The 17791-nt window shown below is 33.7% G+C and overlaps 2 protein-coding genes across 2 annotated transcripts in view; both read right to left on the bottom strand.

Annotated features, from left to right (window-relative positions):
- LOC127837669 (uncharacterized) overlaps positions 1-6444 on the bottom strand; it is a 7705-nt gene extending 1261 nt beyond the window's left edge. Inside the window, exons 1-12 of the mRNA XM_052364921.1 lie at positions 6105-6444; positions 5856-5931; positions 5506-5618; positions 5040-5175; positions 4612-4659; positions 4156-4373; positions 2275-2364; positions 1730-1939; positions 1260-1407; positions 929-1102; positions 477-602; positions 171-288 (exon numbers count right to left, since the gene is read on the bottom strand). Coding sequence (XP_052220881.1) covers positions 171-288; positions 477-602; positions 929-1102; positions 1260-1407; positions 1730-1939; positions 2275-2364; positions 4156-4373; positions 4612-4659; positions 5040-5175; positions 5506-5618; positions 5856-5931; positions 6105-6365 — 1718 coding nt within the window. The 5' untranslated portion in view covers positions 6366-6444. The remainder of the gene's footprint in view (positions 1-170; positions 289-476; positions 603-928; positions 1103-1259; positions 1408-1729; positions 1940-2274; positions 2365-4155; positions 4374-4611; positions 4660-5039; positions 5176-5505; positions 5619-5855; positions 5932-6104) is intronic.
- A 5315-nt stretch (positions 6445-11759) lies between these two features.
- LOC127837671 (WD repeat-containing protein 46-like) overlaps positions 11760-17791 on the bottom strand; it is a 29606-nt gene continuing 23574 nt past the window's right edge. Inside the window, exons 12-15 of the mRNA XM_052364924.1 lie at positions 17331-17478; positions 15020-15114; positions 12910-13005; positions 11760-12077 (exon numbers count right to left, since the gene is read on the bottom strand). Of these exons, the coding sequence (XP_052220884.1) occupies positions 11856-12077; positions 12910-13005; positions 15020-15114; positions 17331-17478 (561 nt within the window). The 3' untranslated portion in view covers positions 11760-11855. The remainder of the gene's footprint in view (positions 12078-12909; positions 13006-15019; positions 15115-17330; positions 17479-17791) is intronic.

The following is a 17791-nucleotide window of genomic DNA, read 5'->3' as shown; positions in this document are numbered from 1 at the left end:
GTGTACCAACTCACTCTTCAAAATTAAACCGAAACAAAAAACTTGTACCGAAAAAAAATCTCTAAAATATGTATCAAGAGACAAATTCATACTTGCATTAACAGATTCTTGATCAGTGCATCAAAAGAAATTCAAATTTGAACCAAAATGACTCTATTAAAGTGGCACACCTGCAACAGTAGTAAATGCCTGTATTCTCTGTGTAGCTGCCGTCAGGAAGTGTTCCCCCAGCGCCGTTTTTGTTGCTGTCGTCATCATCATCCCAATAAAGATAACCGATCTGAAACCCTGCAAGGAAACATCGAGACATTGCATTTTTGTTAAGTTTTATTTTCATTTTGTTTCGTTCATTTGTGTAAAATTTGCAAAGAGCACAATATTTATATGTACAGCCGAGTTAAACGTTATTAAATTATTTTGTTATTCTAAACAAAAAATAAATAATACTGACATAATAATTGAAAAGCATGATATACCCGGAGGACAGCTTCCTTGTTTCAAGATGCAATATGTTCCACTTGGCCAATTCACGTCAAAATCGGTAAAGTGCGCTTGCGTTTTCATGCAGAACTCCGTTCGCAAGTTATTGTTAGCAAATGAACCTATCTCAATAAACATTATAAAATGAACGAAATTGATATCATGCACGGATACGAAAATATCTACATGGAAGACGGCAAATGATATGCTGAATACTATTTGCATTTATAGATTTTTTTTATCATTATAGTATAATAGATATCAACGAATTCAGGCAAAACCATTATATGACCTAAGAACACATACTGTATAAACTCAGTAATACAAGTCCCAAACGTTGCTTAATTAACTAAGTCCTTGATCAAAAAGTAGCTACTTGTTAATGTTAACTTTGATAACTCATTCCTTGAATGACACGTATAGTCTTTAACACTTATATTCATATTACCAGCGAGGTATCCTTCAATCCCGGCCGTGTATTGGTTTGACGGGCTTTGGTCCTCGGTATCTTGGTACCTCCAGCCCGACTGCCACGCGGCACCCCCTGTCGGACATCCAGAGGAAGTCTTCATCATACCGTAAGTCCCTGTTGGCCACGTGACCGGCACTTGCAAGGTGAAGTCTGGTATGTGCGATTAATAATTGAAAGTAACGATAATTTCACACATCATGGCATAATTTCGTTATATAACGATCGGTCAAAATCCAGTATTTTTATATCTTTATTTAAATAGCGTCTTAAAAACAAATAACAAAACAAAAATAAATACGTAATTGACCTGTACGAGCGTTGCTATATTGTGTAGTTTGCAGTTTGTATTCCGAGTATGTCTCCAGCATATCTGACGCCACTCTTGTTATTACGTCTTTTCCTCTTGTAAATATTTCCCCACGACATATTTGTTGAGCTAATAACTTATCCAGAGCCTTCAAAATACGGACAACGTCTATAATTGTTTAGAACTAAATGTTTGGCAGTGACATTAGTTCAATTATGGATTTGCAATTAGTACTGAAGCTTATTCAGATTTTTGAAGGAATTTAGATAGTATTATATCGTGAAACATGTTTACCTTAATTATGTGTTATGGTCATTATTTTAGAGCTTTATTGGCAATATCCGTCATCTATCCTCAATCTCATGAACGTTATTAATTTATCAAAACAAATGCGTACAAAAGTAGCCCAACATTTGCTTCTAATACAAATGACAAGCATATACAAAACGAAAGATATACTCTTCAATTACCTTTAAGAAATAGTCTGAGCTTATAACGTCCGTTATAGGTACGATGGTGAACGCAATTGGTGCAGGATCAGAAGTTGAACCAGTTTCCATAGCAACATGTTGCGGAAGGTGCTCATGCATGGCCGCACTTGCATTGTATCTACTGGAGTCGAATACGTATGAGGAGGAATAACCGTTGTACCAGCCACTGTGTACTAGCAGACTTTGGTCCTATACGCGAACATGCTCATGAGTTAGTAATTACATTTATGTTACGTTAAAATATGAACAAAAACAAAACAACTTTTAATTACGACAACTGCCTATTACTGCATCCATCCTTATGCGACTTGGTATTCGAACCCATCATAATACCTCTTGTCTATAAGCACGTGTGCATAACTTACCTGTAATGAGTGATATCAGACACTGTTAACGAAACATAACTATACTGTCAAATGTTAAGGTTCTTGATCTACGTTATCAGAAAAAATAACAAAAATATACCATAGAAAGTTTTAGGCAAAATACACATATGCTTTTTGGTAAGCACTTGTCAGACATACCCCTGAATGTACACGTTGAAACAATTCTGCCAAGCTTTCTCCGAAACGAGACAATGATAATGTGCCAAACTCTGCAGACATCACAACACTCTGAAATTAATACAAGAAACAGTTGGTAAAACAATAATTGCGATAGTAACGTTGAATAAGTAGTTACCAAACACATATAGGCATTGTAGGCACTGGTAAAACTGTAATGAGTGTTTATATGTGTGTGGCGGTGATGAGATTAAAAATATGAAATACTACTTGATAATTTAAATGATTGTTATTTCATGTTTACTGTGTTGGGACACAAATCAAATAATCGCATAAACTGTTTTGTTCAGGTAATATTTTAACAGAAAGATGCAAACGCAAAATATGGTACAATGTATAGACTACGTTACATGCCCATGGAGAGTGTGACAGTGTATCACATGGTAACATATTGTCTTATAGCTAGAGCATAGTCTACATATTTTGCAACATTTTTAAGAATATATGCGTTAACAGATCCCGTTAGAGACTTGAATTTGTATACTGAAAGTCTCACGTAAACTCTGTTATTGAAAGATCACCGCCTAAAAGTAATGGATCATTGATAGCTGCATATAAAATGGTATAATTATGTCTTCTAGAACGCGACTATCACACTACACATAGTTTCTGTCGTTTATCGGTATATTGCGTGAACCATAACGACCAGTGTGAATTATTAGTTTGTGTGTACAAATCTTAGAGCGTGTAAGAAATTTTCTCATTTTAACAGGCAATATATAAAGAAAGCGTTCATAAGTAATGGTAGTTTTATAATAAACATGATTCGTTAAAACAGAACTACGTTGTAATAAACCTTGACATTCTTGAATGAAGATACGTATAACTAGCTCCTTAAAGACAAAAAGAAAAGAAATACATATATTTTCAGGTTTAAAAATACCCCTAAAAATCTAAAATCACCTAAATGTTTCTCAACACAGGATACCCAGTTAGAGTGACGTAATTCACGATCTTTTAAAGCTCTTAGATACAATTTTGTTTTAAATTAAATTCATCGCTTTGCAATATCTTACACCAATACGATAGGATTCTCATACGCCTGTAAATATATAAAGGGTATCGCCCCATATCGCCGTATACAAATTCTATACATTTAATATAGATTAACAAATTTTAAATGCGCACGTTCTTGAGACTTGGTAGAACCGCTGACTTCTGACGCATAGTTACAAACGCATCGAACAATGCACAATACGTCTTTGTGCATATATGTTGGTTTCATTATACAGCAAATTATCTAAAGCTGTTAAATATTTACCAACTATGAACTTATTATTTGCAATAACATTCCCAGTATGTTGAACACACAGCCGAGATAATTAAATTGACCATCAATTCGTATTGGCCCATTTTTATAGAACCATAGCTCATCGTCACGTAAAACACCACGTTGTCTGAAAACCATGTTTCTTGTTTTTAACACTGACTTCTTAACTTAAGAGTTGCGATTAATTGCTAAATTGTTTAATATGTGTGTTATTGCTGAGACGTTTTGCCTTTAATCATGATCTCATCTTTAAAAAGTAAAACCAGCAAAACAACATCATACAGCTCAATAACAGTATTTACATTATTTTGTAAAAACATTTCTACATCCTCTAAATAAATAAATATTTGCAAAGGAAAAACAACCACCCCTTGTCTTAAGCCAACATAATATTCGTAGAATTCGGGAAGACTAGCTCGCTGTTTAATATTTAATTTTGTATATCGATTTTTACAATCACTAAACTATTCTCGAGAAACATACGTCATAATTATGCTGATTAAAAATACGTTATAATAATGAAAGTAATAACAGCAGAAACAAACTGATATGTGAAGATGGTTGATGCTTACTGTGCCCCAGTCTTCAAAGAATTGCATGAAGGAAGACGCTGAACTATTATCAAAGGGAAGATGGCAGAACGCTTTGACGAATTCATCAGAAATACTGAAAATGTTTCCATGAGCTTGGAGGTTGCCATGAAAATAAGCCGCCCCACTCCTGCATTTGCTAATGGCGTCATGGTAAATGATCTGACCGCTTTCTAGATTGGCTTTTAGAGAATGAATATCTAGAAAATGAATGAAAATTAACTTTATTTAAATGTTACATATGACAGCAGACCAACACATCATTATTATTTGTAGTTGATAATTGTTATGAAAACTGTAAAAATCAACCGTCCACGTGAAGGCTTTTAATCAAAACTTTAACAAGAAGCATATGATATTTTTATGCTACAGTTTAATGAAATCCAATGTGTTATAATAAAACGGTTGCCACTTAGGCACTCGATTTGAAAAAATTACCCCGATTGAAGATAAATGCGTTGTCAATAATCCGTGTTGGATGTGAGACTAAAATGAAACATATATATTCATATAAACTTCATGTTCAACTTTACCGGACCCGTATATTACTGCAGAAACACTGTTAGGAGAGAAATGTGTGTTACCACCAGATAATGTTACCAGATGAATTAAAATAAATAAAACACAACATTAAAAAATAAAACGTATTATTGGTAATGACATCTTCTCGGAACGACCTTTAAACATGTCGAAATAGAAGATAATTTCCTAATACCTTAATTAAGGTGTGTATTTTTTTTAAACATGCCCATTTGAAGTTGTGGAGAGTTTCTATTGTGAGTTATAATTATATATGTGTTTTGTTCCCTTATAAAATGCTTTGACGTCCGTCTGAGTTGTGTGTATTAAAGACATTGAAAACGCACCAGATGCGTGTACTTGTGTTTTAAGTTCCTCCTGCAGAGACCGGGAACCATGTACGAGATAGTGGGAAACAGTGCGCGTGCATGACGCGCTCATCGATACGCTGGCTTCCCTGATCTGTGATGCTATGCTTGTAAACTAAACATAGACAATTATACCAATACCAGTATGTGGACTGCAACATTTTTACGTATAGACATTTTGAAAACTAACAATAATATTGATGAAACTTAAATATACAGGACAGAACAAAACTTCTATTTATTTATCTTGTCAAATAGCTTAAATTCTTGGTAATGCAATTTGTATTTAAAATGGCATGTTACAGTCATATAACATTTTTCTCAAAAACATAAAATAAATATGAATACGCTTTTCGAAGAGTTTATGATTTCATAATAACATCCATATCAATATCCTGAAAGTATAACGAGCGAAATAAATAATGATGCATTGCTAGTCGTCTACCGTCAGGATTCTTTTGTCCATAAGAAGACCAGTGTCAGGTGAACTTGTCGGATTGCCGGTTAACAAATTGTACCCTATACCCAAAAACCTTAGTGGTGTATTGGTAACATCGGCTAAAGCAGAAACGACAAACTTATTTCTAATTGACTTCAGATTTAATAATTTCGAAGTCTTATTTTATTTATCATTATATAAATAACAATATAACCAATCATCAACAGCTTAAAAAGAAATAAGTACAAACGGTCCCAACACTAAATATTACATTTATGCTGTTGAGTTTCTTTAAACATTTTAATTAGTTGTTTTACTGAAATAATTAAAATTTAAAGACGCTAGACACAAAATACCTTTTATTACAGCTGGCGGAGGATAACCAAGACAGGTGGATAATATAACATTCGGTCCGTCTTTCATAAATCCAATCTGAAGGCATATACTATTATGTCGGCATATTTTTACTTTTTAGGATTGACTGTCTGTGGTTTGAAACCGAATGGATTTAGAGAAAATATCAATCAAGAGCTTGTAGAAACAACAAGAGTGTTATATGTTAACGCATAACATAGTTCAACATGACAGATAATTGTCTTTCATACCTCACCATTGAAGTCTACTGGCAATGACGAGTTGTTGTCCGTACTCAGATTGCTCTGAGGTAGGCAGTCGCCCAGGTGAATAAATCCAATCGGAAGTCCAGTTGTATTTAGATTGTCAAACACATCCTGCTGGTTCTCATAGGAGCAGTAGCATGTGTAATCCGGAAAAACAATCATCGGGTCGTCGAGTACAAAAACTGCTACATGAAAAAGTAAGATCGGTTTGAAGAAAAACATAATGCATTCCAAATGAGCTCCCATTTCATTATATATATGGTGTTATAACATCTTGCAAGCACAACATTGTTTGTTTATGAAGGTAATGGATACATGTTTATATAACCTTAGATAAGACACTTTTAGACATATGAGTCAAGGGTTTTCGTACGTGCCTTTTTACGAGAACCGTATCCCAACAAGATAAGCTAAAGTACATATCATAGAAAAGTAAAGACAATTTGAGTAGTTCACATTATTATTTTTTTAATTCGTGTGACTTAACACATTCAATGACTGCTAAGATATAAATATTTATTCGACATACGGGATTTGCATGTGTACATTAAAACACTTAGTGATTTTTGGCTCATGAAAACAAGCGTAACTTCTTATTTGGTGAATAAAGGGGTCTATACTCATTTAATATAGTGTCCATAGTGTGTTTGATAATGTGAATGTTTGTATTACATCGCATATGGTGTTGCCCCAAGCCCTCAATCACAAATCATGGATTCTTGAGCTATGTTTCTATTTGTTGTAGAATACTTGAGTCATGTATAGAGATTTTGATAAGAAAAGATAAGTATTTATTTATTATTATAAACGAAATACGTTATTACCTTAATAACCATCATATAGTATTTCTTCTCTTGGACAAAAAAACGTTTTATTTACGTATCTCGATATTAACGCATCCAATCTATCAAATGAGTTGACCAATTAACGTATGCCAGTTTTTGTTCGTCTTCAATAAGATTTAAAGGAACACGCTCCTTTTTCCCAATTCAGCCGCGATAAAGCAACTAACGAATGAAGTTAAACAAAGATCGATAGTGAAAATGTGCTAGAATGCATTTTATATCAAAAATACATAAAACATGACTTAATTTATGCATGCAAAGTTAATATTCAAAGCAGAAAATTATGATTTGGTTTGTGCAAATGTTTGTGATATTCTCGATATAATTAAACAAAATAATCCGTACAAACACGTTACTTTTGTTTATTTAATTTGTTTAAATACTTAACATGTTTCGGCTGTAGTCTTCATCAGTAGTATCAATATAAAGTTATAAACCAAAAAGGAAATATATATAACACATAATATTGCAATATAATACATAAAATTACAATATACAAATATGGATCAGTGTTGATACAACAGCCTATAAGTAATAATATAAAAAAATATATGTTTTTAAGTAATAGGCAAACATCAAATGTATACGTTAATTATGATTATGTTCTATATGTTATAAAGCAGTTTATTATTAAGACCGTTAGGAATAATTCCTTTTTAATTTATGATTACAAAATGTTTCTTTGAATAAACGGTCTAGATTGTTTTCCACAACATCAATAGGTACCAAAGAGAACTCAGATTAAGTGAAACCATTGCGGGTAGATCCAAAATGTGCAGCAACATAACAAATAGGATTTATTTAACAGTTATTGACATCGAATATATGGCTATTCATTCTGCGGGATACATTCTGATTAGTTTTGTCCAACGGATTGTTTATAATAAGTTTTACATGTGTAAGAATAAAACAGTACGTAAAGTACAATCAACATCATGGTGCAAATCATAGGATAAACCAGTAAAACAACTATTGAAGTTTGAACATTATGTTAATTTTATTGCAATCAATCTTCGACGATTTCATTTACCAGATCAATGTGTTTGAGTTTTCTTATAAGAAACTGAACCTCTTAAAGGGCTGTTACTTATATTCTTAGGTCGTTTATAAGCCAAAGGATTTCACACTTCTGATAATCCTAATAAATCCCCGTTTTTGTGTAAAATTTTAGCCCTATTTGGAAGCGATGTGTGACTATTTGATATACTCGACAAACAATGCCATTCGACAATTAAATGTAATATTAATTGGGTATTCTTGGGTCATTTGGGTACATGCAACCGTTGCTTATTCTGTTTGAATAAGGAATCCGGGGCATAGTTTGTTGCTTGCTCGAGATGGTTCCGGGTAGCTGTTGCAGGGGCTGGGATAAATATACGTTATTTTAATGAAAAAAAAAATTATATATGTACTATCATCTCTCGCCAAAGCATTTGATATTAATGGTGGCCTTGGTTAGTACACTTTAATCACACAATTCATTAGACAAATACATCATTATTGAAGCTATATTAATAATGTTTTTTATCCAACGAAATGTTAGCGAACTGAAATGCGCACAGTGAAAAGCCAAATACCTGCATTAACTTTGCATAAGACATGTCATCATGAAATATAAATGGTAGGAGAACCAGATGTTTGCAGCGCGTTAAGTCTCTCGTCTAAAAACAATTAAAACATACATTCTACGAATGGCTTAGGTAATAATTTTACATAAATGAAATCGTTCAGACAAAAAATAAAGATTGCACTTGTTTTTGTTAAATACACGCCGTCAGTTGGATTGAACTCACAACTGCAAAACACTCATTCCATTGCACTTTACAGAGAATTTCTTAACTACAATACAGTTTATTTATAATGCGCGTGAGTATAGAGATGCGTCATGTAAATTTTATTCAAATTTCACCTACTACTGATCTCCAGCCCCAGCGCAGTGTCTCGGGACGACTTTCATAATATTTCTGAAAACAACTTTACTTAGCGTTTATGAAAATGAGATCTGTATATAAAACAACCATATTAATAAGAAAAAAAACATTAATAACACCACATTATCATGATGGCAATTCGCAACTTTTAAAGCAATTAGTGCATTTATCACAGACACAAGATCTATCAATAAACAGCTGTCAATCCGCGGACGTTATCGCAAACCGTTTTAGTCTGATTTTCAAAGGGTTTGGTAAAATTAAAATGATACAATATGATAGAAGAAAGTCGTCAATAGAATCCCACAAATATAGTGACCATTTAAATAAATTAAACACATGCGAATCACTGCGGCATCAATCGGGCGAAAATGCTGCTGCGATATCACCGTATATTACACAAGAGCATCGCCTTGCGGGTGCAGACCGCTCATCTATTTATCTTTTTTCAGGTGAAGGGACCTATCTCAATAATTCAATCAACAAGGAGGAAGGGGTGGGGGTGGAGAGGGATGTATAGTGTGGGGTGCGGTCATTTATTACATTATCTTCCAAAAATAAGAAAAAATAACAAAAAAATGTATTTTTGGTCGTTGTGGGGATTCTTGGGCGGAATGTTTGGACGGTCTTTCAAAAATAAGATAATACAAATTAATATTTGTCGGTTTTTTTTAACTATGTTTAAAAAATGGATGGGGGTCGGGGGATGAGACGGGCGTAAAGTGTGAGGGTGTGGTCATTTATTAGATGATCTTTCAAAAATAAGAAAAAAATGGGAAAAACATAGGTGGGGATTCTGGGGTGGGGTGTGGGGATGGTTTGGGTGGAGTCTATTGTGGTTTGTAAGGTCATAGATAAAGAAGTTATGACAATTTTAGCAAAATTTAATAATTTGACCTTGATACTTTAGGAGTAAAGTGGGCAAAAACACAAAACTTAACGGAATTTTCAATTTTCTAATTATAAAGGGGCCATAATTCTGTCAAAATGCCAGTCAGAGTTACATAACTTTGCCTGCACAGTCCCCTTATGATAGTTAGTAAGTGTAGCAAGTATGAAAGCAATAGCTTTGATACTGTAGGAATAAAGTGGACCTAAACACAAAACTTAATTAAAACTGTCAAAATGCCAGCCAGAGTTATCCAACTTTGCCTGCCCAGTCCCCTCATGATAGTAAGTAGGTGTACCAAGTTTGTATGCAATAGCTATTTTACTAGTACTTTCTGAGAAAAGTGGACCTAAACACAAAACTTAACCGGACGCCGACGCTCAGGTGATGACAATAGCTCTTTTTTTTCAAACAATAGATGAGTTAATAATTACCTGAACGATTATCAAGCATTATGTGATGCCGCAAAAGCCATGACAGTAAAGTGTAATAATCGGAACAACAAAGAGTCCGTACATCTTCTAAATCACCGTGTGTATTTTTTGTTTTTAACGTTATGACATGGGTATACGGCAGCGATCCATAAATACAAATGGGAAATGTTAGTTTGCAAACGTAGTATATCAACTAAAAGAAGAGGATACCTTTATAAGACAAAATCGGCGCTTGGGAACAGACTTTTCAGAGAAAAATTGTGCACACATATATATGTCGCGAATGTCAATGGGATAAGTGTATAGTGACTAATTATTTTTACATGATTTGTCACAGTAACAGCTATATTTTCCCCATTTATTAAAAGACATTTTCCTAAAGTGTTTAATACAAACAGACGGCTACTGATATGACAAAAGGTTATAATGGCTCCATTTCAACTCAATGTCACACCAAAATAATAAAGGTTAAACTAGAACACCGTATTACTAGCAGACTATTTCTGTTTCTCCAGTTTTAGAAATAGAGTCTTAAAGTCTTATCTGTGTGGGAATGAGTTTCAAACAATGACCATATGGCTACATTAAAGATAACATTCGTGCTTTGAGGTAAAAGGCACAAACAGAAAATATAATTATACTTTTACAGGGAGTCATTCATTCTCTTATTTCTCCATTTAATGATTGTTATGGAAAAGTAAACCCATTGTGGCAAGTTTCACAAATAATGAGATCCTTATCTCCATGGAAAGTTCATACTATTTGGTCAAAGATCAAACAATGAAATCTTTTTTTTTAAACAACTAGACATAGTAGTTCTTCTAAATAACTTCATACCTGTTATAAACTACATGGCTTCAGGTTTAAGCACACGAACGCAATTGCTACATTTCATGTTGCAATTCATTAATGACTATACTTCTGAATGGTAAAAAGTTTTTTAATAATTCATATTAGGTAATTATAATGACAAATAGTTATGCATATCTCACATGCTAATGAGTCACATGTAGATGCAATCGTCAAAAATCAATGCAAAAGATAAAATAAATGCTAGTTTCTTCTTTGATACTCCTGTCATTTCATTGTAAGCCCATATCTGTCCTTTAAAGCAGTTTATAATACACATATGGTCTTCTTCATGTGGGATATTGATGTCCTTCAAGGGAAATTGTTGTTTATTCCTTTTATGGGACAATTTAGTAACTAAATGATTTCATTAGAAAAACACAAGTTCATTTAACCATTTATTGGCTGTTTCTGTTTTGCTAAGCTTTGCTTTCATTAAAACAATTGATTGAACATGTACCCGATAATAATGAGTGTTTGAAATAGGATACAATATGCAAGATGTGAAAATAATTGCTCTCTTTTCTTTAAATCTTATTGTCTGATGAAAACAACATTATTGTTGGCGGCTCATTTATATGTTCAGGCATTAAACTACATGATAGATTTATGTAGGAGCATATAAGTCTGTGTGGTAATGAGGAATGACTTATTTGCTTGAAATAAAAATACATATATTCAAACAAGACATATTTATGTTTCTTTTATTTACTGTATCTATCAATTTAACAGTAAAAACAAATCAATTATTATATAATTGTTTTGCTGCAATACCTTATACTAAATACTTAATCGACCTTTCGCTTAAATCTGTCCAGAACATTTCCTTGTCTATGTTTATTCACTTCCTTTGCACGATTGCCGGCTTGTTTCTCCACAAGAGCTTCCTTTATTATCTCCCTTTTCTGCTCTTCAATCACCCCTTTTTTTCGCTGCACGACTTTCTGGCCCCTAGATTTTCCCTTTGCCTTGTAACGGGGCTCATACTCCATCTTTTGGGGCTTCAAATACTAAAGAAGAAATAAACCACATCCAATTGTAAAAAAAATATTCATGGAAGCCTTGCTCTGTGAAAATGGGGCTTAATGCATGTGCGTACAGTGTCACCTCACATCAGCCTGTACAGTTTCTGCCTAGAGTGGATTTTTGTAAAAGAGAGACTCCCTTTTAACCATAAAAGGACCAATGACGTCTCTGATTAGCCTGTGCAGATTGCTTTACTGTATTAGACAATGAGTAACCGCTAAACCAGGAACATAGTTCCACAAACACACATTTAATTTTAAAAAATACTAGCGCAGATATTTTTCATGTTTGTCTTTGCTTTGCTAACCATACAAAAACTGGCAGATGACAGTTTTTCTCTTTGGCCTCTTACAAAACTGTTAGAATTTACTGATTTGCACATACTTACATCAAATTGTAAATAATACATGTGTCATGAGATCTCATTTAATAACTTCTCTCTTACAAATCTGTATTCACAAGAATTGACGACTGATAAATATAATATTGGATATTTTTAAACTGAACATCAAAAGTCGTTTCACATCATTACCAATGGATTTTACTGTTTAAAACAAAAGATCCTAAATCACAATTAGTTTTATCTTAATCAAAGTCAAAATGGCTATATGCAACCAGCATAAACCAGAACAGCCTGCAAGTAACTCACAGTCTGTTTAGGTTTTATGCCGTTAGCTGCTTATCAATGCCTGAGTGTCGGAAATGAAGCCTCTAAAACTTGCGTCTAGTAAGAAAGGTCTTAATTTAATTTTTAATTTTCTAAGCCACTACAAACTCGTCAAAGTGTGTGTCTGAGTGGCAATAAGTTTATGTTACCTTGATCTTGTTGTGTTCCTCTATTGTTTCCTGGAGTCCCTTCTTGTCCACCTGAACAATCATGCTTGAGTCCAGGTGTATCATATCAGAAGGAATCTGAAGTACACAAGTGTCTGTGACGTCATGAAGCTTAATACCGTACTATACAGTGTTTGACAAACGAATCGAAACAAAAATGACTGCCATTTTACTATTGCCAAATCAATTGATCAGCATCATTATAGATTTTTTTCCTGAGTTTTTAAGTACACAAGTGTCTATTCAGTAATGAAGCTTACTAATACAGAACCCCCTTGGCTAATTTGGGACACATTTGAGTTTCAAGACCTGGGTAGAACCAGTACTTTGAGTCATCTATATTTTTGCTGGAATATCACAAGGTGAAATCATGATATATACCAAATCCATAACACAGTAAGAATTCTGAAACAAGAGTGTCATAGGCCGTAACTTGCTCATCTGGGACTCAAAGGAACTTAAGCTGTTATGAGCAAGTCATGTTAATTAGGTTGAACAATAAAAATACCCCAACACCTTGCAGCCATTTTTTTTACAAACCACAATAATTTTTAGCTCAGTGCAGATATAAAACAATATTCTTTTTAATAATAATGTTCATAAGTTTCATGATGAATTGGTCACAAATGTGAGTTCTAAAGTGTGCATATGGTTTCACTATAGCCAGATAAAGTAAACTGACCAGCCTTAGTCAAGGTAACCACGTTTTTCAATGGACTGGAATCATATCTTACTCAGCTGAGAAAACATTTAAACAAATGTTCAGACAAAATTATACAAATATTAGGCAATCAAAGTGGCTTTAAGTAAGCTAAACACATTTTCTGACCAAGTTTAGGGAAGACTAGGCAATAAATGTGGCATCTTAATGTTCACAGGCTTTTTCTTCTATATGACCTAGTTTTTAACCCCACATGACAGTGTTAAACTTGGTTTACATGTAATTGGAAAATATATTTTGAGCAAATTTCATGTATAATTGACAATATCAAAGTACTCTTGAGTTTTAATAAATTGTTGACCACGCATGACCCATACTCTTTTTGAAATATTATGTGACAAATGTTCTGACATAATTTAAAGCCACACACCTTGAAATGAAGTACATGTTAATCAATACATATAGATGCAATTTGAAATAGTGCAAAATTGCCATTAAATCCATAGCCTAGTCAGCAAGTAATTTATTATTTTGTTTGAATTTTAAAACCGAGAGTAGGATTTCTTAATGTATACATACATTTCGACCAACGCGATTATTTTTAAGTTTAAGCGCAAAAAAGACGTATTTCTACCTTGTAACCACCAGATATATTCTAATTGAGATAGATAAAATTAAATGTATAGCCTAGTTAGCAAGTATTTATTATTTTTCAAACTGTACCGCATTTAAAACCGAAAGTAGGATTTATAGACGTATACGTCCATTTCGACAAACGCGATTATTTTTAAGTTTTTAAGCACAAAAGAGACAGAGTTCTACCTTTTAACCACCAGACATATTCAAATTGGCATAGATCAAATATGTTTTTTTAATTTATACTTCAATTTACTATGCCATGTATTGCATTTCAAGGTGTGTGGCTTTAATTAACATTGTGAAATAAATGTGGCCTTACCGATTGATCTAGTTTTAAACTCATAAGAACACCATTTCAAACTCGTGCAAGTTATCATTGAGATAAATGTGACACATTTAATGAAGATTTTGAAATAAATGTTGCCTCTAGAGTGTTGGAGAGCTTTTTCTTTAAATTGACCTGGTGACCTAATATTGATACATTGTGACCTAGTTTAAATTGTATAAATATATTATTGTGACAAATGATCCAACCAAGTTTCATGAAGCTTTGGCAGCAAGTTTGTTTTCATTAATTTGACCTAGTGACCTATATTATAACCCAATGATACTCAGTTTCAAAGTCAATCTATACACAATGGGACACATATTAGGAGCTTGTTGTATGATGATTGACCAATAAATGTGACCCCTGGACTGTTCACAAGGTTAAACTATGACCTTGCAAATAAAAATGCCCAAACAAAACAAACAAAAACATATTTTTTTCAGTACAGAAAACAAGAATTATACCTTTTCAAGCAGCATTTTCACTTCCGTTTCCTTTCTCTGTTGCTTGGTTTGGTATGGATTGCTCTCCAGGGCATCAAAGTTTGCCTCTCCAGCACCTGGCAGAAATAGAGAAACGGGAACATCAGTGTGTGCATCAGCAGAAATGGGAGTCTTGTTCTGGGATATCTAGGCTAAATGCATGTGAGTAAAGTGTCATTCAAGATTAGCCTGTGCAGAAAAGACTTCCTTACAACACATTATTCCATAAAAGCAGAAAGTGTCCTTCATGATAAGCCTGTGCAAACAGCGCAGGCTTTTCGTGGATACACTAAATGCACATGTATTAAGCCTGTTTTCTTCCAGAACGCGGCTCATTGGGTAACATGAACATCAGTGAGTTCTTTGATGATGTCCTACAGGAATTTAAAGCAAGAAACATGAAGTGAACTCCAACCCAAAGAGTGAACTTGCACATCAAAGTTTAGTTCATTTGCATAGTATATTAAGACAACTGGCTTATGATGATAGCTCAGAAACTACAACACAAACGTACAGAATGTGAGTAATAACAATGTTGTTTTTTTTTCAAAAAAGTTCAGACAACATTTTTTCTGATTTGATTATTACAGGGCTATAAGATTTCACGTATATACTAGTGTATTTAACTATTACAAATTGAAACCTGATAAGCAGAGCTTTTGTCTTGATATCAAGACCCCATATCTAATTATGAACTAATAATTTTACTTGATTTGATAAGACAACACCATTACCTTAAATTACAATACTCAACCACTACTAATTATACTAGTACTACACGCTTAACTGACATATAAGAACTTCTTGAAGAATAAGACTACAACATTACATGGAATGATAATAATACATAATTACATAATAAGACCAGGGATCATATTTTCCCGCAACATCAATCGGTCCGGATATAAATGGGGAAAAGTATCCGAAAATGTGTATCCGAAATCATGACAAATTACGTTAAAATATATACCATTGATTTTGCCATTCATGACGGTGGTATAATATATGTACAAGTAAAATTCCCTTAGGCATTTTTTTTTAAAACGGAACGAGTTTTCTCAACTGGTTTAATCATTTGGTATTTCATTGTTATTTCGTGTGCTGTTTTATCAGACTTTTTTCATCGTTGTCAATATTATTAATCTGTGTAAGTCTATACCGATGTTTTAAATTGTTGTCGACTCGATAATATCTTACAAACATGCACTGAACCAAACAAATGTTTGTGCATAGATCTACTGACAACAACAAACCAAATAATTAAAAATAATTTGTTGTCAAATAACGCACGTACGATAGTTTAGATGCGTAGGATTTAATCACGAGAGCGAAGCATTTGAAACCACGCATCTAATTTTCCGGTCGTGAGTTATTCAGCAACAAAGTATAAAGTACACGAATTATTTCGATTCTAACACGGTTTTACTAAAGATTTATTCAATGTATATTATTTTTCTTGCGTACTATTTTATGTGAAGTTCCTCCCATAAAAATAACTTTCGGCTGTTCTGTCGATCAGATCCGCGACTTTCATTCATAATTATATTACCGGATTATTACGCTGGTGGAAAATGTATCGGCATCTTTTGTTTAGTTACAGCGCGTGCATTCAGACACGTCTTTTCGGATGCGTCTTTAATCCGCTGTTCACAAGTTTTTGATTCTTGGTCTGACGTGCAATAAACTGGTCCTGACCGGTTTAGAGACTGCAGCGAATGGTTTATTACACCTAATCGAGATAAGAATGTCATTAGGGTGTGTTAGCATGTACACTGTACAATCGATTTCATGACATGGGAATTTTAATTGCAAACAGAATCGGACCGACTGTTTGGGATTTTCAATCGGTCTTTCATGACCCCAATCGGTCTAGGACCGACAAAACCGAAAAAAATATGATCCCTGAATAAGACCACCCTGTTACCTGGCAAGATAAGACTAGACCATAACCTGGTATGATAAGCAGTCTTGGATTACCAAATAGGCAGAGAAGGCAACTGCCTATGGGCCATACGACTTTTAAGAGTCCCATGGGATAGTGATACTGATTACACAATATACAGTGATTGTTTTCTTAAATTCTTAATCTCGTAATTATAATGTTGTATTGTTATTACAGTTTTATAATGACATTTAATACCTATAAAAGGACATTGTCACATTTTATGTCTCGCCATCATTGGAAGTTGTTGACTAACTAAAACATGTGAAATCGACTGGGCATTGGCGTCCTACTAAGCGCTAGGCCTCCACGGTGCTGAATCCGGCACTGATGATAAGATTTGTCTATTACCTGGTATGATAAGACTGCTAAAGCCAGTGCTGTGCCCTACTCCAAGAACATCTTCATATGGACAAAACTGCAGACTGCGTACAGACGATGTGAGATTGTGGGTAAGGTAGGGAGCCTTCACTTCCTGTCTACAGCTGTCTTTATACACCTAGTAAGATAAAAATATTGTTTTAGACCACAGACACCCTTTATAGATCTTGACCATAACTTTTTTATTAAAAAATAGTACACCGCACTGAGCGCCTTACGCATTGGGTATTAAACTGTTGTTTGCAAAATGTTAACAACGTAAAAATGTGCATATTTTTGAACAAATATAAGTTTACACATACATAAAAATATAGTTTTACACATGCATAAAAAATATATGTTAACACATACAAAAAATATTTATGAAGTTACTTAAGATTCTTTGTAATTAAAGTCCCAAGGCAATTCTATGACACAAACCTGTTAAATAA

The sequence above is a fragment of the Dreissena polymorpha genome, chromosome 7, assembly GCF_020536995.1.
Source record: "Dreissena polymorpha isolate Duluth1 chromosome 7, UMN_Dpol_1.0, whole genome shotgun sequence".
NCBI classification, from domain to species: Eukaryota; Metazoa; Mollusca; class Bivalvia; order Myida; family Dreissenidae; genus Dreissena; species Dreissena polymorpha.
This window is presented reverse-complemented; position numbering and strand designations above follow the sequence as displayed.